The following is a 25501-nucleotide window of genomic DNA, read 5'->3' as shown; positions in this document are numbered from 1 at the left end:
TAAAAAAAACTTTCGCAAAAAACATTGCATTGGACAAGAATTGTGGGTGCGTCATTTTGAATTTTTGCCAAGGATGCCAACGGAACCACGGAACGGATCTGGAAATAGCTAAAAGAACTCCAGAAGATAGCCTGCCAAAATTTCAGAAAGAATTCCTAGAGACATTTCTAAAACGATGATTTTTAATAAAATCTCAGAGCATCCCAGGGCTATTTTCTACACGAACCACTGGAGATTACCGAGAATAACTTGTTGAGAAATTTAGGGAAAAAAATCATAAAAAAAAGGTTGGAAGAATTCCTGACATTTCTGTTGACATTTCTGGAGAAATTTCTAGAAGAATCTCCCGAACATTTTGCGGATGTATTCCTGGATTCAAGAAGTTCCAGAAGGCATTTCCAAAGATATTCCTGGGCGAATCACAGAGAAAATCCTGAAAGGTTAAGAGGAATTCCAGCAATAAATTTCTAGCTGGAGAAATTTTTGTAAAGCCATATGTTGGAAGGTACGGCGTTCAGTCTCCAGCTTTCATCCATGAAAGCTTACGAATCCGTTTTTGAGTTATTCCTCCAAGGACTGAACGCTATACCACCCCGACATAATTACCAACAGTCGATATTCGAAGAATATGAAGCCATAGATGGATCAGATAGGTTGAATATACCACATGAGGAATCAGTATAGAAGGATTTCTTGCTAAATTTGTAAAGCTATAAGGAAAATTTTTTGGATGGAACCTATAGGAATCCTTCAAGCATACCATGAGCATGAGCATGAGCATGAGCATAGATGACCGCACAATTCGTAGTTGCTACTCCGTGATTGACCAGAGCAATCGAAATTGCACAAGGAACCAATGAATAGGGCTTAGGACTAGCTTACTATTCTCAATGTACACAGGTCGAGAGCTCTCAACTTTAATAGGGTCAATAACGGCGCCGGCCACGTCCTTACGGTCATCGAGGATGGGAGGGAATGTTAGTAAGACAAACGTTGTTATAAAGACCGCCAATCGCTGCATCTCCACGTTTGTCTCAGGAAGGATTTTTTTTTGTTAGTAGGGTAAGGTACATTGTCAGTCCGGGAGTCACCTATGGTTGGTGATATGATTTGACAATGGATCAATATACACAAACCGCCGTTAACAACCGACCACTTTTCGACGCAAAAACTAGCCAAAAAGAAAATTCTATCGCGCGTCTCCACTCCACTAGGGAGCAGAAACCTTTAAATAGTCTATTCCACACAGAAATACACTGAACGCGACTCACTTGTCGGCGCCCGGATTTTTCTCGACCGGCGAGCCCGAACCAACACTTTTCACTCTTTTGTGTAAATGCAAAAAATGAAAGAAAAGATGTATTATCAACTTTAAGTGTATTGGGAACTAGCGCCGACGAGAAGCGAAAAATTCGGAACCGACTCGATCCACGACGCGTCCACCGCACACTCCAGCATTTCGACTTTGCCTCCAAAAACACACTGAACAGCCCCGTACGAAGATGAGCAGTGTGAAATAGACGACGACGACGACGCGCTCGCGGCCGAACCAAATGCAAAAAGCGGCATTTCGATTTTTCTATAGGAATCCTTCAAGCATAACCCAGATAAATTACCCAATAATCTTATAGAAAGATCACTTGAGGTTTTTTTTTTGAGATCACAGAGAAAATTTCTTCTTATATTTCTCAAGGATTCCCTGGAGGAATGTTGGAACACATACTGAAGAGTTTCCTCTAAGAATCTCCTACGGAAAGTCTGGTGGAATTTCTAAAAGAATCCCTGAAAAAGTCTCTGATGGAACTTCAGGAGGAATCTGTAAACTAGAGGGAAGTCCTGCCGAATATCTAGTGGAATTCATGTCAGAATCTCTAGAGGATTTCCAGTCGGTGTCTGAGACGAAATGAAAGAAAAAATATCTTGAGAGAATTCCAGGAGAAATTCCTGAATATATACCTGGAGGGTGTTCTAAAAACATTCAAACAACTATTTCAGGAGAAATACCTGGAGAAATTTCTGATAGAAGCGGTCGAGAAGCTCCTGAAGAAACGCCTGGATGAATTAACAAAAGAACTTCTCATGCATTTTTGGAGAAATTCTTGAGAGAATCATAAAGAAAGATTCCTGGATTAATTTCTAGAGAAACTCATGGATGGATATCTCTTGAGAAATTTCTGAGTCGAGTGGTCATCTTAGGGGTCGTCCATAAATGACGTAGCTTTTTAGGGGGGAGGGGGGTGTTTGTGATTTTGTGACGAAGTGTGACGATAGGGGGGTAGGGTTTTATGATATGCTACGTAGCTTTCTACTAAGTCTATTGAAAAAAATATTTCGTAATTAATAAAATTTTTACTTGCATTAAGTATCATTATCCAGTAAATCGAAAAAAAAAAACAAAGCATTATTTTTTTTCATTCACATCGATGTAAATAACCAAAAATAGAGATTAAAGGCAGTCTCATTTCATAAGACATGCAGCTATCGGACGCAACAACTATATCTGAAGAAATAGTTTTGAAATCCTGCGTAAAGAATAATGTATTGTGTTTGCAGACAAAAATAAATTTCAGTCAAATCAGGCCAAACATTTCTATAGATCCTAAGTGCAGATGAGAGGCTCTTTTTAAGTCTCCTCTTTTTCGATTATAATGCGCTTGTAAAAGCCTCTCTTTTGCAGATTGGACATTTAGATATGTTTGTCGCCAAATGCTTCTTACGACCAATAGTTTGTTGCTTGCTATAGAGCACTGCACATCGCTAAGGTTGCAAAGGAAAAATTTTCTAAGTTTTTGGCATTATGACATTATTCCAGGAGCTCCATTCTACAGGACTTCCTCGAAGAATTCCTCCATCAATTTTTTAAGGAGCTCCTCTAGCAGCTTTGTAGGGAATTTCTCATGCTGTTCTTTATAGGTTTCCCCATCAGGAGAAGGATAACATTTTTACAGAAATTCCTACTGGACTGGGAATCCCAGAAAAAAAGCTTCTGAAAACATTCCAAAAGGATCTGGAGGAATCTCAAAAGAAACTTCCGGAATAATTTCAGAAGGAACTCCTGGAGGAATTTTGAAAGGAAATCATAGAGAAATTTCAAAAGAAACTCCGAGAAGAGTTCCTTGAAAAATTCTTAATGAAGTATTCGGAGAAATCTTGAATAAACTCCTGGAAGAGTCTCAGAAGGAGATATTTGTAGATTCTCAGAAGGAACTCCTGGTTCAACTTCTGAAGAAAACACGGAAGATTTTTTTGAAAGAATCCCGGAAGGAATTTCTGAAGAAATCCCAAATGCAACTTTTGGGGAATCCCGGAAGATTATCTGGATGTAACTCCTGGTGAAATCTAAGAACGAAAATCCTGGAGGAATACCAGAAGGAACAATGGAAAAAGTTCCTGGAGGGGTTCAGGGAAAAAAATCCTGGATAAATTCTAGAAGGAAGTCCTCGAGGAATTCCAGAAGAATCCAGGAAGAAATTCCTGAAGGAATCCAAAAACGAACTCCTGCAGCAATCCCAGAAGTAATCCCTTCTTCTTCTTCTTTATGGCTCGACGTCCCCACTGGGACTTGGCCTGCCACGCTTCAACTTAGTGTTCTTTGAGCACTTCCACAGTTATTAATTGAAGGGCTTTCTTTGCCTGCCATTGCATGAACTTGTATATTGTGAGGCATGTACAATGATACACTATGCCCAGGGAGTCGAGAAAATTTTCCCGACCGGAACGGGAATCGAACCCGCCGTCTCCGGATTGGCGATCCATAGCCTTAACCACTAGGCTAATTGGAGACCCTAGTGACTTTTGTAAAATAAGCCGCAGCCCATACTCCTGGTAATCCTTCAAGAATCACAATAGAAGTTCCTTGTGAGACTTATTAAGCAATCCCTCTAGATTAGAGGGTCTTGCCCGGGATTTCCCGGGACAAAAATCCCGGGAAATCCCGGGATCTAAAAAATCCCGAATCCCGGGATATTTTTCCGAAATTCCCGGGATTTCCCGAAAATTTGAAAATGGCAAGACATCAGATTATTTTTTGCACGAATATGTTTTCTGCTATAAGTCAGTTAATTTTAAATCGATTTTCGTAAGATTATGTACACATGACTGAGTTATAGCAAAAAAATGACCCGTATGTACAAAATTGACTGAGTTATAGCAAAAATAAAGAATCTGGTGACTGCTCACTCTATTTTTTTTTTTCATCAATATTTCCATTTTTGCATTCGATTTAACACATTTTATGTCAGGTCCAATGGCCATATTTTTCTTAAGAGTTTTCGGTAGAATATCAAAAGGTGGATTCTGAGGATTTATTCAGTCTATTTTTAGGTTGTTCTGGTAATATTCCTAGAATGTATGGCCGTATTTCTTGTAAATTTTTAACTAGCAGCATTTGCTGAGAAATGTTTGGATGTGGAATATATTCAAATAGTACTTCCATAGCACAGGCATTATTGGCCGGATTTCTTCAGAAAATCTGATGCTAGATGATACCGATACAAGAGTCCTGAAGTACAACATACATTTTTCAAGATGTTTCTAGAGAAATCAATTAAGGATAATGTATTGATGTTTGTATGATATGAAGAATTACTTGACGCATTTCCTACAGGATTATGACGAAAAGTTGACCAAATATATCTTGGTGGGACTTTTTGGAGGCAGAAAATTGGTGAAGAATATCTAACGGATCATCTATAGGACTTTATTTTACGAGCCGAGGGCTGAAAGTCTCAATCAGCTTTATTTAGTAAACTCTTGAAGTTATTTTCGATGGAATTCCGTAAAAAAGGGTCCTAAAAGTCTGATCATGAATCAATCTAGAAATTTTAAGAGGAGGTTTATGAGAAAGTTTTAGTTTTTTTTCCAAACTTTTGGATCAAAATAGCATTGGGCCCATATAGCCGAGGCGGTAAACGCACGGGTATTCAGCATGACCATGCTGAGGGTGACGGGTTCGATTCCCGGTCGGTCCAGGATCTTTTCGTAAAGGAAATTTCCTTGACTTCCTTGGGCATAGAGTATCTTCGTGCCTGCCACACGATATACACATGCAAAATGGTCATTGGCAGAGGAAGCTCTCAGTTAATAACTGTGGAAGTGCTCATAGAAAACTAAGCTGAGAAGCAGGCTTTGTCCCAATGAGGACGTTACGCCAAGAAGAGAGAGAGAGAGCATTGGTAAGCAGAAATGATTTATTTGCGAGGAAAGTATTCAATTAAGTCGTTTAGAACCACTCTTGTTTTCAAAAAAATTGTTTTATTTTTTTGGCCATACTTTTTTATTGGTTTTTGGAAAATTTAAATTTTTCCCGGGATCCCGGGAAATCCCGGGATTTGAAAAATAAAAATCCCGAATCCCGGGATTTTTTTCGGTCCGGGAAACAAGACCCTCTACTCTAGATATCTATCAGAAACTTTTCCTTGAGATTCCTTCAGGGGCTGTCCATCAACTATCCAAAGTCTACGCTCCATACAAAGGCAAAACATTTTGTATAGACAAAAGTCTATGAAGGACGTCTAAGGGGTCGTCCATAAATGACGTAGCCTTTTTTAAGCGATTTTCAATACCCCCTCCCCCCTCGTAGCATTTCGTCACAAATTCAGATACCCCCCTCTATAAATGACGTAGCTTCTTAAACAATCCCCCCCAAATTTCATGACAAAAAACAAAAAAAAAACAAATTTAGCTCTGATTTCAATTCTAACTTGTTTGTTTATAGAATATCATGAAAAAACAACAATTGCAAAAAAAAAAAAAAATCCGACTGCCAGGATTAGACCTCCGACATCAAGACTGCACCTATGGTCAGTGGAGATTATCACCAAAGCTAATGACTCAATAAACCACCCCCATCGTTCTGCTTGATGCTGAAGACCAGGAAATTGATGCCCCCATTATAGTTAAATACCATATTAGTCTGAGCTCTTCCGAAGATATTAGTTTGCTCACTAATAAATCTCTTCAGAATATCAAATTGGTTTCATTTGAATAAAATTCTCCACGACCTTTTAACCCTGCAGGAGTTTCTTCTAAAATTCTTACAGCAGTTCATGGAATTTTTAAAAGAGTTTCTTTTGGGATTCCCGTTTTTGAGAATTTCTCCCTTTTTAATTCCTCCAGGACTTGCTTCTGGGATTTCTGCAAAAATTTCCTTTGGGATTCTATTTGAAAATTCCTCCTTATTGCATTCCTTCAGAGGTTCCTTCAGAGATCCCTCCAATATTTCTTTCCGGAGTTCCCTCTTAGATTCCTCCAAAAGTCCCTTCTGAGATTTCTCCAGGAGTTTGTTTTCTCATGTTTTCCTAAAAGTTTATCCATGGTTTCCTTCAAGAATTTTTTCAAGGTTTTCTTCTCCTCGTTTCCACCAGCAGTTTCTTCGGATTTTAACCGGAATTTCTTTTGAGATTCCATCAGAACTTCTTTCTGTGTTTCCCAAAGAAGTTCCTTTCGGGATTCCTCCAGGAGCTCCTTCTTCATTCCCTTGAAGAATTCACTCAGATATTCATTCCGAGATCTTGGCAGGAAACCCCACCGGCATTCTTTAAAAGTCCTCACAGGGATTACTTCTGGGATTGCTGCAGGAGTTCGTTTTTGGATTCCTTCAGGAATTTCTTCCTGGATTCTTCTGGAATTCCTCGAGGACTTCCTTCTAGAATTTATCCAGGATTTTTTTCCCTGAACTCCTCCAGGAACTTTTTCCATTGTTCCTTCTGGTATTCCTCCAGGATTTTCGTTCTTAGATTTCACCAGGAGTTACATCCAGATAATCTTCCGGGATTCCCCAAAAGTTGCATTTGGGATTTCTTCAGAAATTCCTTCCGGGATTCTTTCAAAAAAATCTTCCGTGTTTTCTTCAGAAGTTGAACCAGGAGTTCCTTCTGAGAATCTACAAATATCTCCTTCTGAGACTCTTCCAGGAGTTTATTCAAGATTTCTCCGAATACTTCATTAAGAATTTTTCAAGGAACTCTTCTCGGAGTTTCTTTTGAAATTTCTCTATGATTTCCTTTCAAAATTCCTCCAGGAGTTCCTTCTGAAATTATTCCGGAAGTTTCTTTTGAGATTCCTCCAGATCCTTTTGGAATGTTTTCAGAAGCTTTTTTTCTGGGATTCCCAGTCCAGTAGGAATTTCTGTAAAAATGTTATCCTTCTCCTGATGGGGAAACCTATAAAGAACAGCATGAGAAATTCCCTACAAAGCTGCTAGAGGAGCTCCTTAAAAAATTGATGGAGGAATTCTTCGAGGAAGTCCTGTAGAATGGAGCTCCTGGAATAATGTCATAATGCCAAAAACTTAGAAAATTTTTCCTTTGCAACCTTAGCGATGTGCAGTGCTCTATAGCAAGCAACAAACTATTGGTCGTAAGAAGCATTTGGCGACAAACATATCTAAAGGTCCAATCTGCAAAAGAGAGGCTTTTACAAGCGCATTATAATCGAAAAAGAGGAGACTTAAAAAGAGCCTCTCATCTGCACTTAGGATCTATAGAAATGTTTGGCCTGATTTGACTGAAATTTATTTTTGTCTGCAAACACAATACATTATTCTTTACGCAGGATTTCAAAACTATTTTTTCAGATATAGTTGTTGCGTCCGATAGCTGCATGTCTTATGAAATGAGACTGCCTTTAATCTCTATTTTTGGTTATTTACATCGATGTGAATGAAAAAAATAATGCTTTGTTTTTTTTTCGATTTACTGGATAATGATACTTAATGCAAGTAAAAATTTTATTAATTACGAAATATTTTTTTCAATAGACTTAGTAGAAAGCTACGTAGCATATCATAAAACCCTACCCCCCTATCGTCACACTTCGTCACAAAATCACAAACACCCCCCTCCCCCCTAAAAAGCTACGTCATTTATGGACGACCCCTTTCTACCAATTGACTTGATTTTTGGAAACGGTAAGGTACGCACAGTATCTAGCCATGTACAAGAATTCAAACCAATTGGTTCGAAATTGACTGAGTTAGAGCAGCAAGTGCCCAAAATAGGTGCTCCTGCCCAAAGGGTCCCAATTGGACCCTGTCTTTTTTTCCTTCACCGAATTATACCTAAGTAAAATAAATAAATAAATAAATAAATAAAAAATAAAAATGTGGAGGATTTTGTGGCATGTTATTAACGGTTTTAATTGTTTTACAGTTTTTCTAGAAAGGTTCAACTATTTCTCATATATGTGAATATTTAGACCGCTTCATGGAACATTTGATAAGGTCAAAATTGGTTTTTTAGTTTTTTTTTTAATTTGCTTTAACTTAAATATAGTTGGGTGTAGGGCTGGGTGTTTCTTTTTGATTGTTTTGAAAATCGATGAAAAATAAAAAAAATGAGAAAAAATATTAAAAAGCTTTTGATTATCGTGGGTAACTTCACAAACTTGGGGCTGGAAGTCAGTTTTATACAGAAAAATAGTAAAAAAAATCGAAGGGTTAGGTTTATGAACATTGCACATGAAGATTTTCAATTGTTGATAGAATCACATAACTTCGTTTTATTTTGTAAACTTGTCGGCCTTACGATTTTTGATTGACACCGTTGATTCAAAGAAATGCTGGAAGAAATGCAATCCTGGAGAAATGCTTTATTTTATTTGGCACTATTTATCAAATCGACAACCGAGGACAGTTGCTCGACATTTTCCCAACCTGTGAAAGTGAAACCACTTCGTGACATTCAACTGCATGGGAATCGCCCCAAAGAAAGTTTGCGTTTAAGTCAAATTGCTACCATTTGTCCGGGAATTTAGACAGTAGTTAAAACGACAAGGCAATAAGTGAAAACGCAACTCCTCACGACACCACCGACGGTCCACCATCACGGTACGGTGCGGTGGTGTGACGCGCGATGATGATGACCGGACAATTATTTACTGGCCAACAGCAGCGACGCGCCGGCTTCTAACGGTTCTCAAACGGTTTGTTTGCCTCTTTAATGACGAGATTCCCAAGGCTATGGTTGGCTACCGGGCGGTGCGGCGGTTCGCAGCCGAGTCAATAGTACGATAGGCCGGAAAATCCGCCCCTTGGGGCGGCGGTCTGCCCTTGACGACCCATGTGAACGCCATATTTTCCCTTTCAATTGGAATGGCTGGGAGACAAAATTAGGAAAAAAAAAACTGAATTGAACCGAACTTGAAATATGGAGCCAGAGGAGCTGAAGCTGCAAACTGCAAACTGTTGTGATTGTTTGGAGCTCGTTTTTTTTTTCGGATTAGTTGCCATTCATCACAAACGGCTTTGGTTGAAGCGCTATTTGTCGTCGTGATGACCCAGAAAAGGGGACGAAATTTGACGCAATTGCTGCGATGATGGTTGCAGCGACTAGTTGTGACATTATACGCATGCTTCTAATAACTAATAACTAATTGAAAAAATAGCATTTGAAAAACGGAATTTATGCTTTCCAGATCTACAGAGCACCAAAGTCTAAGAGAACAAGATTTTACAAATCAAAAATACACGAAGAATGGAGTGTTGAAACAAAAAATAAGGTTTGAATATAGAATGGGATAGGAAAGGATAGAAAAAAAAAGTAAAAATATTGAAAAAAAAGCTTTATAGACACATAAATATGCAAGAGTTCAACTTTCAAAATTACGATTAAGGTAAGAGTATTCAGCTTTTCAGCCTTACATTCTCTGCAACGAAATTTGTGAAGATTCGTTCCAGGAATTATTTTTTCTAAGAATATTGAGATAAAAAAAATATTCTACGAATGTTTGTAATATCTGGAGGAAACGATAACATTTGAGAATAAGACATTGTAAACACGAAAGGTGACTTAAGCTCTTCAGTACTACAGGATATTGGGACCTTAAACACAAAACAATTAAAACAAGAAATATAAAAATGAAAAAAAAAAAGAAATAAAACCAGGATATGAATCAAGAAAATATGTGGGACAAAAATAATCGACATTTATTCATGCTTCCAATTACTAGAAGAAATGATAGTATGACATGGCGAACATTGATCACACGTAGTAACGTACTCCACAAACGATAAAAATTAAAAAAAATTAAAAAAAAAAAACAAATAACAACATCTAGACATACGAGAGTTTGACTGATACAACCATGATTATGGTAAAAGTATTTGGCTTTTCAAACTTACGTTCTCTGGAACACACTTTGTTAAAATTCGATGTGATGGATTTTCAAACTTTTGTTTGATAGATTTTAGGAAAATAATTTTCAATCAGTACTGCCAGAGCTCGTGGATATCTGCCAGTATCTGCATCAGCCCCGACTAGAGCCAAATTGCACAACTTTAAATCCGAACACTGAACACTTAAGCAATAACCTCTAAGTAGCTAGGTAGCGTCAACAAACGTCAAGCCCCCGAGAGAGACACGCGGCGGCCACACAAAAATATGACCAAGTCATGAAACGGCCATTATTGGCCCGTCTGTCGTCGTGCGAACCGCTGCTAGGCTATTCTGGCTTGGCGCAATTGCTTCTTTACGGTTTATGCGGCTCTTGGGGGTGGATTTAATCCGCTGATTCGCCCCCGAAAGAATGTCATGAATGGAAAAATAAATATTTAAATTTCTCGTGCACCAAGTCCGCGCGCGTGCAATAATCAGGTAAGGCTTGGCCCCCGATTTTCCACCCCAGTGGCGCGGCCACGATTCCGCTATACCCAGGCGAAGCGATGAGTCATACCCACCACACGGATTAGTTGGCGCAATAACCGTTGCGTTGTTGTTGTTGTTGTTGTTGGAGGCGTAATTATGCTCTAGGTCCGAAGGGGTCCATTTGGGCACACGGTCTCTCTAGGGTGCGGATTCTGGCTGGCGTGTCCCTCCACTGACCGACTGAGCGCAACAAAGTGACCGTTTGTGATCGCGTTTACATAAGTGGATTTGCGTATCGGATTGGCACTGATCGGGTTGATCCGACGACTGCCCCTTGCGATCTCTGCGATGGCGAGTTCGGATCAAGTGATTCGATCTCGATGCTCATGTCAATAATGTGACTAGGCACGATTGATTCGATTGGCAGATTGGCGGTGAATTGGATTCTTTGTTGAGGTCGAGGATTTGGATACAGACCACCCCATTAGGTTTAGCTGATCTCATTTCGATCCGAAAACGGAGGTCAATGATGGGCATTGCAAACATCAAATAAGCAAACATAAAGGGATCGTAAAGGATTAATATCACATTATGTTCTTCTTCTGGACGTAGCGTTAAAAAGATTACTGATAATTCAAAATATTGAAGATGTACTAAAAAAAATCACATAAAATAAAAAAGCTCTATTTTAGCAAAAACGATAAACACTGAACATGTTGTTGTCTCGACAAATTCACTTTAGGCGGAAATGGAAGCATTTACTCATGTTTTGATTTTTGATTTTTCCTTAAATAGCGGGGCAATATTTTCAGACATTTAGATGAAGACTCAAGGTGTCTTCTGAGTTTTTTTCGTTATTTTTCTTAATTTTTTTTTTTTTGAAATTTTGTTTTATTTTTTATTTTTTTTTAATTTGGTTTTCGAAAAATTTTAGCAGGACATCTTCTCATATATTGAAGAAAATCTTCTCCTTCCTGGGGTATCCTCAGGAGTTCTTTCAGGGATTGCTTAAAAAATTTCACCAGGAATCCTTCAGAATCTTCTGAAGGGTGTCGGTTTCAAATCTCTTCTGGAATTTCTTTCAGATTATTTTGGAAATTCCTTGAAGCTTTTGGGAACATTTTTCAGAATTTTCCAAGATTTTTTTCATGAAGTCGTCTTAGGAGGACCTTCAGAGATATCTCTGGAATTCCTCCAAGTATTCGCCAAACATTATTCTAGGAATTCCTCCAGAGATGACTTCAGAAATTGCTTCAGGAATTTTGTTCCAAGAATCCTTCCAGAAATTTTATCCAGGAATCTCCACATACATCTTCTTGAGGTCTTGCAGGCATTTCTTTAAAAAGTTCCAAAAAGATTCCTTTAGAAATTCAAAAAACCCTTTAGCATTTTTTTGCAATTTTTGTAAGAACTGCTGTAAAAACTTCTTCCGAAGAAATCTCTCTATAGGTTATGACTGAAATAAATTTAAAATAATCTTTGGAAGAGCTTCGGAGTGAGAAGATGAACCAGCCTAGGGCTGAATATCTCAAATATAAAGAAATATAAAAGTTCTGAATCTCTGGAGAAATTTATGAGGAAATCCCTGGAGAAACTTCTGATTCCTTCAGAAGGGTTTTACAAAAAGATTTTTTTTATCTCTATTCACCAGATTTTTAGCCCTAGGCTAGTTCATCTCGGGACCCACGCTTTATTTCCCTTCCAAAGAAAGAACTTACATTTTGCAAGTTTGCCGGGAGTGGGATTCGATCCCAGGTCCTCGGCGTGATAGTCACGTGTTCTAACCATCACACCAGGTCCGCTCCACTCTAAGAAGAATTTCTGAAGTCATTCCTAGAGAAGTTTCAGAAGCAATCCATGGACAATTTTCTAAAGTAGTTCCTGGTGAAATTTTCATAACAAAATTTGGAAGGAAACATCTGATGAAAGCGTTGGAGAAATTACTTCAAGAATTTCTGAAAGAATTTGTGAAAGAGTCCTTGAAAGATTGTATGAATGAATTCCAGGAGTAATTTTTGAGAATACCCATAACGCAAATTTGGAAGGAATTCTTACAGGATTCTTTTAAAAAATCTCTTGCAAAATTTCTGAAAGAACGTTTTGATTTTTTTTTCTAGAGAGAAACTTTTGCGATTTGTTTATGAATAGCTGGAAAACGAATCCGTCAGGAGGCCGTTCATAAACCACATAGACTTTTTGAGGGAAGAGGAGGGGGTGTCTGACCAAAGTCTACGCTCCATAGAAATTTTTAAATTTTTATACGGGCAAAAATTTACGAGGGGGTCTGAGATTGCCAAGTTTTAGTCTACGTGGTTTTTTAACAGCCCCCCAAGGAGTGACTTAAGCGATTACTTAAGAATATCTTTGAAAGAATCTTTCAATGGTGTTTCGAAAAAATCCTTTGCGAAATTTCTGGAAGAATTAATGATTTTCTGAAATAAATTGTTTGGCAAATTTTCTTAAAGAATTTCCATGGAAATACATGGATGATTTTATAGAAGAATTCTTGGAGAACTTTCTGAAGGAATACATGCAAGATTTTCTTAAAGAAGTCCCTGTATGATTTTCTAAATGGATCTTTGGAAGGAATCTATGGAAGGTTTTTTTAAAAAAGTTCTAAGTTTTTTTTTATTCAGTTTCTGAAATATTTTAAGAGAATTCCAAAAGTGTTTATAAATGATTCCATGGAATTTTTGAAGAAATCTCAGGAATAAGGGTTCCCTGCCGAAAACTCTTATAAACTTCATGGCACACACTAGGAAAAATCTAGAGAAACCTCTGGAAAATTTCTGAAAAAATTATTAGAGGATTTTTTGAAGACTTTTTAATTATTACTTGCGAGAAATCTCTCCAAAAATATCTAAAGGAATTCTTAAAGGCTAAAATAACTGAAAAAAAAAACTGCAAGATTTTCTTAAATGATATTTTTTAAGAAATATTTCCTATTTTGCAATTTCTGAAAAAAATCCTTACGATTTCTTGATAAATGTTTAGTGAGAATACGCAATGGAATTCCTGGGGATATCCTTTAAAAATCCGAAGGAATCCATGGATGAATTTCTAAAGACATCCTATGACGAATTTCTGAAAAAAAAATCCCTGGGAGTAGCCCAATATCAAAGATAGTTTTGTACGTATGTGGGCCCAATAAGAACATAGGTGGTTGCTTATATTTAGGAGGTGCAATATCCGATACTCCAAATAATATTTTTTAACGCACGAAACTTGTAAAACTTGCAATCAACTTACTGGAAAATAAGATTTTTTTTTCAAATTGGGCCAACAAATAAGAAAAAATAGATTTTTCTGAAATTTGTTAGGCATGTTTCTAAAATTTCATAGATTATTTTCTTTACATCGTTCCAGGTTTTTTTTTTCTAGAATTTTTCGAGAATTGCTATAGGGTATTTCAGCACTGCAGTTCAAAAAAGTTCTATAAAAGTCAAAGAATAAGAAATGTGTATTTATGTAGATTTTCTACAGAATATTCTGCAGGAACTTTCTTAAAAAATGTTTCGATTTATTTTTAATTCTTGCGGAAACATCTTTAGAAATCTCCCAAAATTGACGAGAAAAGTTTCATGGACTTTTTCGATTAACTAAGCAGGAATTCTCTCCCAAATACCTTCTTTTTTTCTAAGCCCTCGTTCCAGAATGTTCCTTAAATATTGCTGCAGTTTTCATTTTATAATCAGAAATTTTTCTCAAAAAATCTTCAAGACATTATTCTTAAAATGCTCTCGATTTTTAAGGACTAACATATTTTTTAAACAATTATTCTAAAGTAACAGTAAAAAAAGGGTCCAAGATGTCTTTTGCCTTTTTACGAAAATACTTCGTTGGGCCTAGAAGCAGCCTGCCCACGCAAAGGAACACCATTATCCGAAAGATCGCTGTTTGCTCTTCCTGATAACGGTATTAGTTCGTGTGGATAACTTTATGGGGGCTCAGCAGCGACGTGCAAAATCAATGTTGCTCCAGAATTTGTACATTTTTTTTAAATTATGGATCAATTTTTCTTCTCAAAATGATCAAAATGCTAATAAATTTCATGACAAATTCTCTTAAATTTTCTAAAATTGAGAATTTAAAAATAAATCCAAATTTTTTGTATAACTTAAGGTTTTTTTTCCAAATATTAGAAATTTTCTTAACACTTTCCAGGTATTCTTCTAAGAATTCTCAAAATATCTTTCTTAAACTTCTTAAGTTGTTTTGAAAATTCTCATATACCGCTCTTCAAAAAAAAAATCCAGGACAGTGTTTAATAGTTTTTTTTTCAAAAATCCAAAATGTGCAGGATTTTTTTCTGAATTTTTTTAAGAAGAAACAGTTAGAAACTGCATTATTACTAAAAAATTTCGTAGGTTTTAAAAAAAATCCTGATTAATATTTAGGAATTTTCATTGAGGATCTTTCAGGACTAAGAATTACCGAGACTCATATACTAAATTAATCAAGAATTTTCCCAGAAATGCCCTTAAATTTTTCCATATTCTCATTTAATAATTTCCCATAAAATTCTTGAAAATGCTTTCCTTGCATTTTTGTTTGAATTTTGCAGGAATTTTCTCAAAAAAATCTTCGAGCATTGTCATTCAGGCGTTTCCTTAAAACTTTTTTAAAAATTCTTCAAAAAATTTAAAAAAAAGTGTTACATCTGTTTTGGAGCTCTAGTATTTTTATGAAATTTGTAAAGGTTCATGAAATTTCAAAGATCTAGGAATTATTTTTAAAATAAATTTTTGAGGTTTTAAACTTGGCGTATTACTAGAATTTTCCTCTGCTATTCCACTGCATGCAAATGCATCTTGGAATGTTTCCAGTAGTTCACTTTTTATTCGCTAGGTATCGGTCGTATCGTATTCGGAATCTTTCCAGATTACTGTTCGTGAGTCCTTAAAAAGTACCCTAAATTAAATGTTAGATTCATTGATAGTTAGTCTTTTTTCAGAATGTTTTCCTACCTTCAGCAGTTGAAGATTTCCTATGGGAGAGGTTAAAAGCTACATGAACTACTTCTGCATCAATTTTGAAGTCTTACTTAGAGTTAAGAAATTCAAACTAATTCAATTACCCTTCAATTCATCATCACTCCCAAACATCCGGATTCCACAGACCCCATTGACAGTTCCGCTTTCCACCATTTCCACCGTCATAATTAATTTATTTATCACAAAATTACTATCTCAATCAAGTTAATTTTCTTCCCAACGCCATAAACCGTTGCTGCCGCCGCCGCCGCCGTCAGTAGCTAGTCCAAACAAGCCATCACTATTAGACCAACAATGTGCCACAAAAGACTTGTTTTCCAAATCCGATAAAGCACCAATCGGTGAACCTCAACCGCACGAGTCGTCCAGAGCAACCGTCCCAAGACCTCGCAGACAATTTCTCCAAACCTCCTCTCGTTGAACTTCATTGTTGAACGTACCACAGTACTGACTGGAGGATGATGATCACCTCCTCGGAAGACGCGAAGAAAGCAAACAGTGCATTGTCGGAGTCACTCGGTGAGAGGCGCGGTGAGAAGACGTTCGATAAATATGTTCATTACCGGCAAGCTGCGACACTCCGACTCACAGCTGGTACACGGGCACGGACGGGAGATAAATTGGTTGTTCGGAACAGCACCTCTGGCACCACTGCTGTCGGATAATTAGAAGTTGACAGATCATTGAATGTCATCGTAGGGGAGTAGGTAGGAGATGAGAAAACGTCAAAAACGATTACTGGCAGAATTTGTTGCTTAATGCGTTCAACTTTATTAGAAGGAAGAATTTGCTTTAAATTTAAAAGTTTGTGGGTGATTAGTAGATTTATTAATAAGGTAAAATCCGTAAGGTATTCTAAATATGAAAACAGTTGAATTTTCTATAATTTGTTCCTAATAATTTCTTATACGTATCTACTTAGAACTAAAACACACAAGCTGAAGTTTGTTAAACTTAAGACACCACATTAAAGTTACATACAAACAGAAAAGGGTAAGTTAAACTTGCCTATCTACAAAATTAATCTAATTTGGACATTTCCACACAAAACATAGGGGCAAAGAGCTGCATATCATACATAAGGGAGAAAAGTGAAGGCCGTTTGCAGGAGGGAAGTGAAGAGACTAACTGTAAGTTACACTAAAATACACAACATTATTTCTGAAACTTATTCCTAAAATAAACTTGCAGCTTTGATCTGCTTTGAGGAGGCAGATTTCACGGACTTTTTCTTCAACTTCGACGGTTTCCGAACAAAATCAAAGAGTTACGGACCTAACCTCAAAGAATGGCTACACAGACCCCAGAAGACGGTAATGAGCGACTAGCGACCTGTTTGATGTGTGGTGGGCCGGAGGATGACGACTTCAACATGGTGAGTTGCAATGACTGCAAGTTTTGGGCTCACTTCAAATGCGCCGAAGTGACAGATGAGGTGAAGGATGCCGATTGGTTCTGCCGAGACTGTACCAGGACGAGAGAGACACATTTGCGAGTGTCCAAGAAGAAGAGTTCCAAGAAAAGGTCAACGAAAAGCGGAGTCGATTCGATACGAAGCGGAGGGTCATCTGTCGCGGCGCATGTAGCAGAACTAGAAGAGGAGCTACGTGCGAGGGAGAATGCTCTGACGGATCAGATGGCACTTAGGGCAAAACGGCTCGAAATGACAAGGATGTGGAACGAAAAGCAGTTGCGAATGGAGAAGGAAATGCGTGAAAAGGAACTTCAATTGGAGAAGGAGATGCACAACCTTCAGTTGAAACAGGAAAAGGAGCTGTTAGATCGTCAACTCGCGGCCGAACGCGAGTTCATCCAGAAGAGGGACACCATTAGACAGGAGGTGCAGTCCAGCAAAGATAAGGTCCGAAATTGGCTGGCTCAGAGAAAACAGCCGGATTCTCAGCCGAAAGATGATTTCCGTGGTGCATACCCCAAAGGAACTGTTCCGGATATTCGGAATAAAGGAGCTTCACGGTGTGTTGTGTAGAACAACTTTATAATAAAAAAATAAGTAAGTCTGAAATTTTGCCCAGTGATACTTTGGGCCATTCCCTTCAATTTGCTGGGTCGGTTGAAAACATTCATCGGGGGGTCTAGAACAAAAATTTTTTTTGAAGGTTTTTCATGCAAAAACAGTTAAAAGCGCATATTGTAAATTATTGCATCTCCTACAAATATTCACAACTTTTTTGTCTTTGAGGATAGAACCATAAAATTTTCAGGCGTTTCGAAGTAGTATGCGTAGATGACTGTGTGAAAATTGCATTAAAATATGTTGAATGGTGTCCAAATAATAGCAAAACTATCAAACGCATTCTAAAATACTAAGCTTAGTAGCAAAAGTTCAACAAAATATCTATATTTTTTATATAATAATACATGAACAAATTTTAATTCTAAGGACCTTGAGTCATTATGATGGCGGTATGTACTGTGAAAACTTGTTTTTCAAATAATAAACAATAACATAGTCAAATACATGAAAAGAAAACACACACATTGCCATTATGTAGCTTTTGACTAAAGTATTAATTATTTATCTCAAGAACGCGGTTTTGCGTATGCATGTTCATTTTTTCCATTTTTTTAAATGATTAAGGTCTTATCTAAGTATCAAATTGCAAGCGAAAGGCTTTAGGAGAGCGTGGCGCAATAATTTGGATTACAAAAAAACTGTTTGTTATTTTTTCGAAAGATATAGATTTATGTTGAAAATATTCTACTAGTCAACGACGCCCTAACAATGATCAATCACTCTTCCTCATGCTTGGAGGAAACCACAGAAAATATTTTTGAGACATCATATGCAAATCGATAAGACTATTTAAACCATTGTTATCAAATTGTTTTTCCTTGGCTTTATGCTGAACAGCCTAATTTTCATACCTAATGTAGAAACATTTTTAATAAGTACTCCGTTCTTTTAACTCTTCTTTCAGAACTGATTATCAGTTATTTGTTAATAAATGGTGGCATAAGTAATAAGCATCATATTGCTATTAAGTTTAAAGACAAACCTAAGTTTGGGTTCAACAACTATTTCAAATATCGTAGAATAATCCGAAAACTATGCTTAGTACCGTAAGGTTGCCCTAGATCGAGTATTGCCCAACTGAATTCTGTTTTGATTTCAGTTCTCGTTATTGTGTCCTGTCTTGGTTTAATGTGGACTCATACCCACAACTTCAATGTTATTATGAGGTCTTTAACAGAGTTAACTTGTTTTTATTCATTGACTAAGGTGAAATACTATTTAATTTTGAGCTTGTAAACATTAATTCCAAAATAATTTAGCTTCTATACTTTTTCTTCGAAACAGAGATGTTTCCCAATCCTCGAGTGCTTTTCTTGGCTTACCAAATAACATTCAAATATTTTCTTTAGGGAAGGCCGATATGCTCAGCAATCATGATAATTGTGTTTATTATAGGATTCGTAATAGAGACATACTTGTACTTGTGAACATGTATACGCAAAACCACGTTCTTGAAATAAATAATTAATACTTTAGTAAAAAAAAAACTACATAATGACAGTGTGTGTTTTCCTTTCATGTATTTGACTATGTATCTGTTCATCATTTGAAAAACAAGTTTTCACAGTATGTACCGCCATCATAATGACTCAAGGTGTTTAGAATAAAATATGTTTCATATATTATTGTATAAAAAAATATAGATATTTTGTTGATCGTTTGCTACTAAGCTTAGTATTTTAGAATGCGTTTGATAGTTTTGCTATTACTTGAAAACCATTCAACATATTTCAATGAAATTTTCACACAGTCATCTACGCAAACTACTTCAAAACGCCTAAAAATTGTATGGTTCTATCTTTAAAGACAAAAAAGTTGTGAATATTTGTAGGAGATGCAATAATTTACAATATGCGCTTTTAACTGTTTTTGCATGAAAAACCTTCAAAAAAAATTTTTTGTTCTAGACCCCCCGATGGATGTTTTCAACCGACCCAGCAAATTTAAGGGAATGGCCCAAAGTATCACTGGGCAAAATTTCAGACTTACTTATTTTTTTGTTTTAAAGTTGCTCTATAAACACACCGTGAGCTTCTGTATACGACAAAGAGGAGGAAACCGATTCAGACGACGAGGACGAGGACGAGGAACTGGAAGAAAAGGAAGACTCGGTTTCGGCTGGATCGCAGAGGTTGATGAGCACCAGAAGGAATGGGCCGGGGCAGCAAATGCTTCGAGTTACGAAGGAGCAACTGGCGGCTAGGCAGGCCGTGTCTAAACACCTTCCAACGTTCAAAGGTGAACCCGAAATATGGCCACTCTTTATCAGTAGCTTCGAGTATACTACTCAAGCTTGCGGATTCTCGAACATCGACAATCTCAAAAGATTACAGGATAGTTTGCAGGGCGATGCCCTGGAAGCCGTAAGAAGTCGATTGGTTCTTCCAGATTCCGTCCCGGATGTTATCCGAGACTTGCGCAATCTTTTCGGTAAACCGGAAAAACTGTTAAAAACGTTGATGGCTAAAGTGCGTAACGCTCCCGCGCCGAACATCGACCGCTTGGAGTCTTTTATCCACTTCGGGATAACCGTAAAGCAGCTCTGCGATAATTTAGAAGCTGCACAGCTGAATGATCATCTGAATAACCCGATGTTAGTTCAGGAACTTGTAGAGAAACTTCCTCCAAGCTACAAGTTAGAATGGGTGAGATTCAAACGAGGTAAAAACAACACCCCACTCAGGATGTTCACCGACTTCATGACGGACATCGTATCTGACGTCTCGGAAGTTTCGGATTTCGCTTCTTGCACGCGAAATGATGCGATTCGTTCCGGAAAAGAAAGAACCCGGAAAAAAGAGTTCATCCATCTTCATAACTCTGAGGCGAAGAGTGGAGAAATACAGCCACCGGCGAAAATCGGTACACCCTGTTGGATTTGCAAACGTTCCGACCACAAGATTCGCTTTTGCGACGATTTCAAGCGAATGAACGTTGCAGAACGCCTTAAGGTAGCAGAGAAACTGAAACTATGTAATCTCTGTTTGAATTCCCATGGAAACAGTCGGTGTACTTTTAAACTGCGCTGTTCGGTGAAGAATTGCGGAGGAAATCATCATTACCTGCTTCATCGGCGAGAAGAATCGGTGCAGCTAATGGAGGTGGGGTGCAATGCACATCGGAACCTGTCACGAGGAGTGATCTTCCGCATGGTACCGGTAACATTGTTCGCCGGAAAAATGAGTGTGAACACCTTAGCTTTCTTGGACGAGGGTTCGTCTAGTACACTGGTGGATGAAGCGATCGCCAAACGATTGAGACTACAAGGAGAACCTGAACCATTGACAGTGACTTGGACTGGTGGAATCAAGCGGTTTGAGAATACTTCGCGTCGAATCAAGCTTATGATGTCAGCGAAGGGCTGCAACCGACAATTCACTCTGGAAGATGTCCGCACCGTCTCCGAACTGATGCTGCCAAAACAATGCGTACGATTTTCTGAAATATCGGAGCGTTATCCACATCTCTCTGACTTGCCAGTGGCTGACCATTCATCGGAGGATCCAAAGATATTGATTGGACTGGACAATTTGCACCTGTTTTCCCCCCTTGAATCACGCGTTGGAAAGCCGGGTGAACCGATTGCCGTACGCTCAGCGTTGGGATGGACAGTGTATGGCCCGGAGACACAGCGCATGAGGACTGAAGCGTTCATCAATCTACACACAATCAAGCCAGCAACTAATCAAGAGCTTCACGATATGATGCGCGCTCAATTTGTTATGGACGAGGTTGGCATCACGTCGTTTGGCATTCCGGAGTCGGCTGAGGTGCAACGGGCACGAGCAATACTACAGGAGACAACAGTTCGAATCGGGGATCGCTTCCAAACGGGACTTCTTTGGCGGGAAGACGTGCGACAGTTTCCTGATAGTTTCCCAATGGCCTTGCGTAGGCTAAAAGCATTGGAACGTAAACTGGAGAAAAACGTGCCACTGAAAGAGAATGTGACGAGACAGATCAACGAATATCAAGCCAAAGGCTACGCGCATCAGGCTACAGCGGAAGAGCTAGAAGAAGCAATACCGTCGACTGTGTGGTACCTGCCGCTGAATGTAGTTTTAAACCCGCGAAAACCTGACAAAGTTCGCTTAGTATGGGACGCTGCAGCTACTGTTGAGGGTGTGTCGCTAAATTCAGAACTATTGACTGGACCGGACATGCTAGTTTCACTTCCTGAAGTAATCAGCCACTTCCGAGAAAGACCTGTTGCCTTTGGAGGAGATATAGCCGAAATGTATCACCAGTTACGTGTTAGACCAGAGGACAGATCGGCACAACGCTTTCTCTATCGCGCAAATCCCGAAGATGTCCCACAAGTGTTCGTTATGGACGTACTAACGTTCGGATCAACGTGCTCTCCCAGTTCGGCACAATTTGTTAAAAACCTTAACGCTGAACAGTTCATGAGCGAGTTTCCTGACGCGGCATGTGCGATAATACGACGCCACTATGTAGATGACTATTTTGATAGTGCAAACACATTGGAGGAAGCAACCGAACGAGCAAAAGGAGTCAAGTACATTCACGCTAAAGGCGGGTTTTGTATTCGTAACTGGGTTTCCAACCGCAGAGAGTTTCTTGAAGAAATGGGCGAGACAAAAGCCTGTTTAAAGGTGCCGTTCACCATGGATAAAGACTACGAATATGAGCGAGTGTTGGGCATCGTGTGGGAACCACTGTACGATGAATTTTCCTTTGCGGCCTCATCTGCTGCAGAGTTCTACCGAAAGAGTATCGACGGAGAACATCCCACAAAAAGAATGGTTCTCAGTAGTGTAATGGCTCTGTTTGACCCCTTGGGCTTGCTGTCTCCGTTCACTGTGCGTGGAAGAATGCTGGTCCAAGATCTCTGGCGAACAGGCTGCGGTTGGGACGAGGAAATCGACGATGTGTCCTTTCAGAAATGGCAATGCTGGTCAAAGTTGCTATTGGAAGTCGAGACGTTCAAGATCCCAAGAAGCTATTTCGGAGAATCGAAGACAGACGAAATTGAGGATCTGCAGCTTCATGTCTTCACTGATGCCAGCGAAACGGCGTTTGGATGCGTGGCATATTTCCGGGCAGTCATTCGAGGGGAAGTCAAATGTGCATTAGTAATGAGTCGTTCTAAAGTTGCGCCGATAAAGCAATTATCGATTCCTCGATTGGAGCTTCAAGGTGCCTTGCTTGGCGCACGATTAGCACGCACGGTTCACGAGAACCACAGCTACACCATCAGCAACCAGTTCATGTGGACGGACTCACAAACGGTACTTTCGTGGATTCGATCCGATCAACGAAGATATAAGCAGTTTGTTGGGTTTCGAATCGGTGAAATTTTGAGTCTTACAAAGCTCACAGAATGGAATTGGATACCATCGAAACTGAATGTCGCTGACCGATTGACCAAATGGGGTAATGACATGGGATTACTGACAGACTGCTCATGGGTCCGAGGACCTACGTTCCTGTACCAAAGGAAGGAGGCCTGGCCTACCAGGAACCTACCACCTGCAAATACGGTTGAGGAGTTGCGAATCAATTTGCTTCTACACAACATCAGCGTACCGAACACTTTGATAGATATTCGCCGTTTCTCCAAATGGACAGTGCTTGTACGAACTGTAGCAGTTTCGTTTCGATTTATTAATAACCTTAAAAGGAAAGTTCAGGGACTGCCTATCGAAACCTTGAAAGCTACAGCTGCTCAAGCCCGGTTGTTGAGTGAGCATTCAATCCCGGCAGTGCGGGTTCCGTTTCAACAAGCGGAATATCTGAAGGCAGAACGATATTTGCTGAAGATGAGCCAGGCAGAATCATATATCGACGAACTGAAAATATTGCTGCGGAACAAAGATTTACCAGCAGGTGAATGGATGACAATTGAAAAATCAAGTCCGCTCTACAAGGTGACCCCTCTTGTCGATGAAGATGGGTTAATGCGTATGGAAGGAAGATCAGAACGAGCGGAATTTCTCCCATTTGATTTGCGTTTTCCGATAATTGTACCAGCAGACCATCCTGTTACAACATTACTAGTTCAAAGCTTTCACGAAAGATTCGGGCACGGTTACCGTGAAACGGTAAAAAATGAACTCAGACAGCGCTTCTTTATCCCCAAAGTTAACTCTGTAATACGGAAAGTGGCGGCGGGCTGTGTCTGGTGTAAGGTTCACCGTAACCGTCCACAAGCTCCAAGAATGGCACCCTTGCCAGTCCAGCGTCTGACGCCAAACCTGCGCCCATTTAGCTACGTTGGCATAGATTACCTCGGCCCTTTTGAGGTGACAGTCGGGCGCAGAACGGAAAAACGGTGGATAGTTTTGTTCACCTGTCTGGTGATAAGGGCGGTGCACGTAGAGGTTGCATATAGCCTCACTACACAGGCCTGTTTGATGGCAATAAGAAGGTTTATCTGCCGCCGGGGACCACCTTGCGAATACTTCTCGGATAACGGTACGAATTTGAAAAGCGCTAGTAAGGAAATCCTGAAGACTGTACGTGATATTGGACTCGACTGTGCGGAAGAATTTACGACCGCCAGAACCAAGTGGAATTTCAACCCCCCTGCAGCACCCCACATGGGGGGTGTTTGGGAGAGATTAGTAAGATCAATCAAGGAAGCAATCGGAGTGCTGAATGACGGGCGACGACTAACAGACGAAATTCTTCAAACGTCTATCCTAGAAGCTGAAGATATGGTAAATTCGCGTCCTCTCACCTACGTTTCTGAAGATTCCATTGAGGCAGGCGCGCTAACGCCCAACCATTTTTTGCGAGGTGTTTCTCCAAATGAACCCAGCGATATTCCTCCAGTAACGAACTTGCCAGAAACGCTTCGCGATTCGTTCAAACGATCGCAATACCTGGCTGATGAAATGTGGAAGCGTTGGATCCAAGAGTACATCCCAACAGTAAACCAGAGGACCAAATGGTTTGCAGAAAAACGTCAGTTAAAAGCAGGAGATTTGGTATACGTCGTGGAAGGTTTAAACCGGAAATCATGGGTACGGGGAGTCATTGAGGAGCCAATCGTTTCCAGTGATGGCAGAGTGCGCCAAGCCTGGGTACGCACCAAGAGTGGCGTGTTCAAGCGCGCAGCGGTGAAGCTAGCGGTGTTGGAAATAAATTGTGGTAACACTGGACAGGATGTGGCCACCGGACCAGAGTTACGGGCCGGGGAACTGTTCGGAACAGCACCTCTGGCACCACTGCTGTCGGATAATTAGAAGTTGACAGATCATTGAATGTCATCGTAGGGGAGTAGGTAGGAGATGAGAAAACGTCAAAAACGATTACTGGCAGAATTTGTTGCTTAATGCGTTCAACTTTATTAGAAGGAAGAATTTGCTTTAAATTTAAAAGTTTGTGGGTGATTAGTAGATTTATTAATAAGGTAAAATCCGTAAGGTATTCTAAATATGAAAACAGTTGAATTTTCTATAATTTGTTCCTAATAATTTCTTATACGTATCTACTTAGAACTAAAACACACAAGCTGAAGTTTGTTAAACTTAAGACACCACATTAAAGTTACATACAAACAGAAAAGGGTAAGTTAAACTTGCCTATCTACAAAATTAATCTAATTTGGACATTTCCACACAAAACATAGGGGCAAAGAGCTGCATATCATACATAAGGGAGAAAAGTGAAGGCCGTTTGCAGGAGGGAAGTGAAGAGACTAACTGTAAGTTACACTAAAATACACAACATTATTTCTGAAACTTATTCCTAAAATAAACTTGCAGCTTTGATCTGCTTTGAGGAGGCAGATTTCACGGACTTTTTCTTCAACTTCGACGGTTTCCGAACATTGGTGATTAATTTTCGAGCGGCTAAGGACGGTGGTTTCGAAATGATGCTGAGAAATGGTTTGCGCGGGGGTGTATGATTTGTTGGAATCC

General features: G+C 39.2%; 2 protein-coding genes across 4 annotated transcripts in view; both read left to right on the top strand.

The window, feature by feature from the left end:
• Window positions 1-25501, top strand: part of LOC109417137 (lipase 1-like) — a 533887-nt gene that overhangs the window by 293166 nt on the left and 215220 nt on the right. The window lies entirely within an intron of this gene.
• On the top strand, window positions 16205-25407 carry LOC134286257 (uncharacterized). Its single transcript, XM_062847841.1, has 4 exons — window positions 16205-16570; window positions 16633-17553; window positions 19644-24990; window positions 25077-25407. The coding sequence occupies exons 2-3, from the start codon at window positions 16866-16868 to the stop codon at window positions 24821-24823; spliced, it is 5868 nt and encodes a 1955-aa protein (XP_062703825.1). The 5' UTR covers window positions 16205-16570; window positions 16633-16865; the 3' UTR covers window positions 24824-24990; window positions 25077-25407.

This window comes from Aedes albopictus, chromosome 2, assembly GCF_035046485.1.
Source record: "Aedes albopictus strain Foshan chromosome 2, AalbF5, whole genome shotgun sequence".
Taxonomy (NCBI): Eukaryota; Metazoa; Arthropoda; class Insecta; order Diptera; family Culicidae; genus Aedes; species Aedes albopictus.
This window is presented reverse-complemented; position numbering and strand designations above follow the sequence as displayed.

Bases quoted from the DNA above. Each gene is read 5' to 3' on its own strand.
- LOC134286257 (XM_062847841.1), top strand. From the start codon at position 16,866: ATGGCTACACAGACCCCAGAAGACGGTAATGAGCGACTAGCGACCTGT. The intron at 17,554-19,643 runs GTGTTGTGTAGA...ACACACCGTGAG, and splicing joins GAATAAAGGAGCTTCACGGT to CTTCTGTATACGACAAAGAG.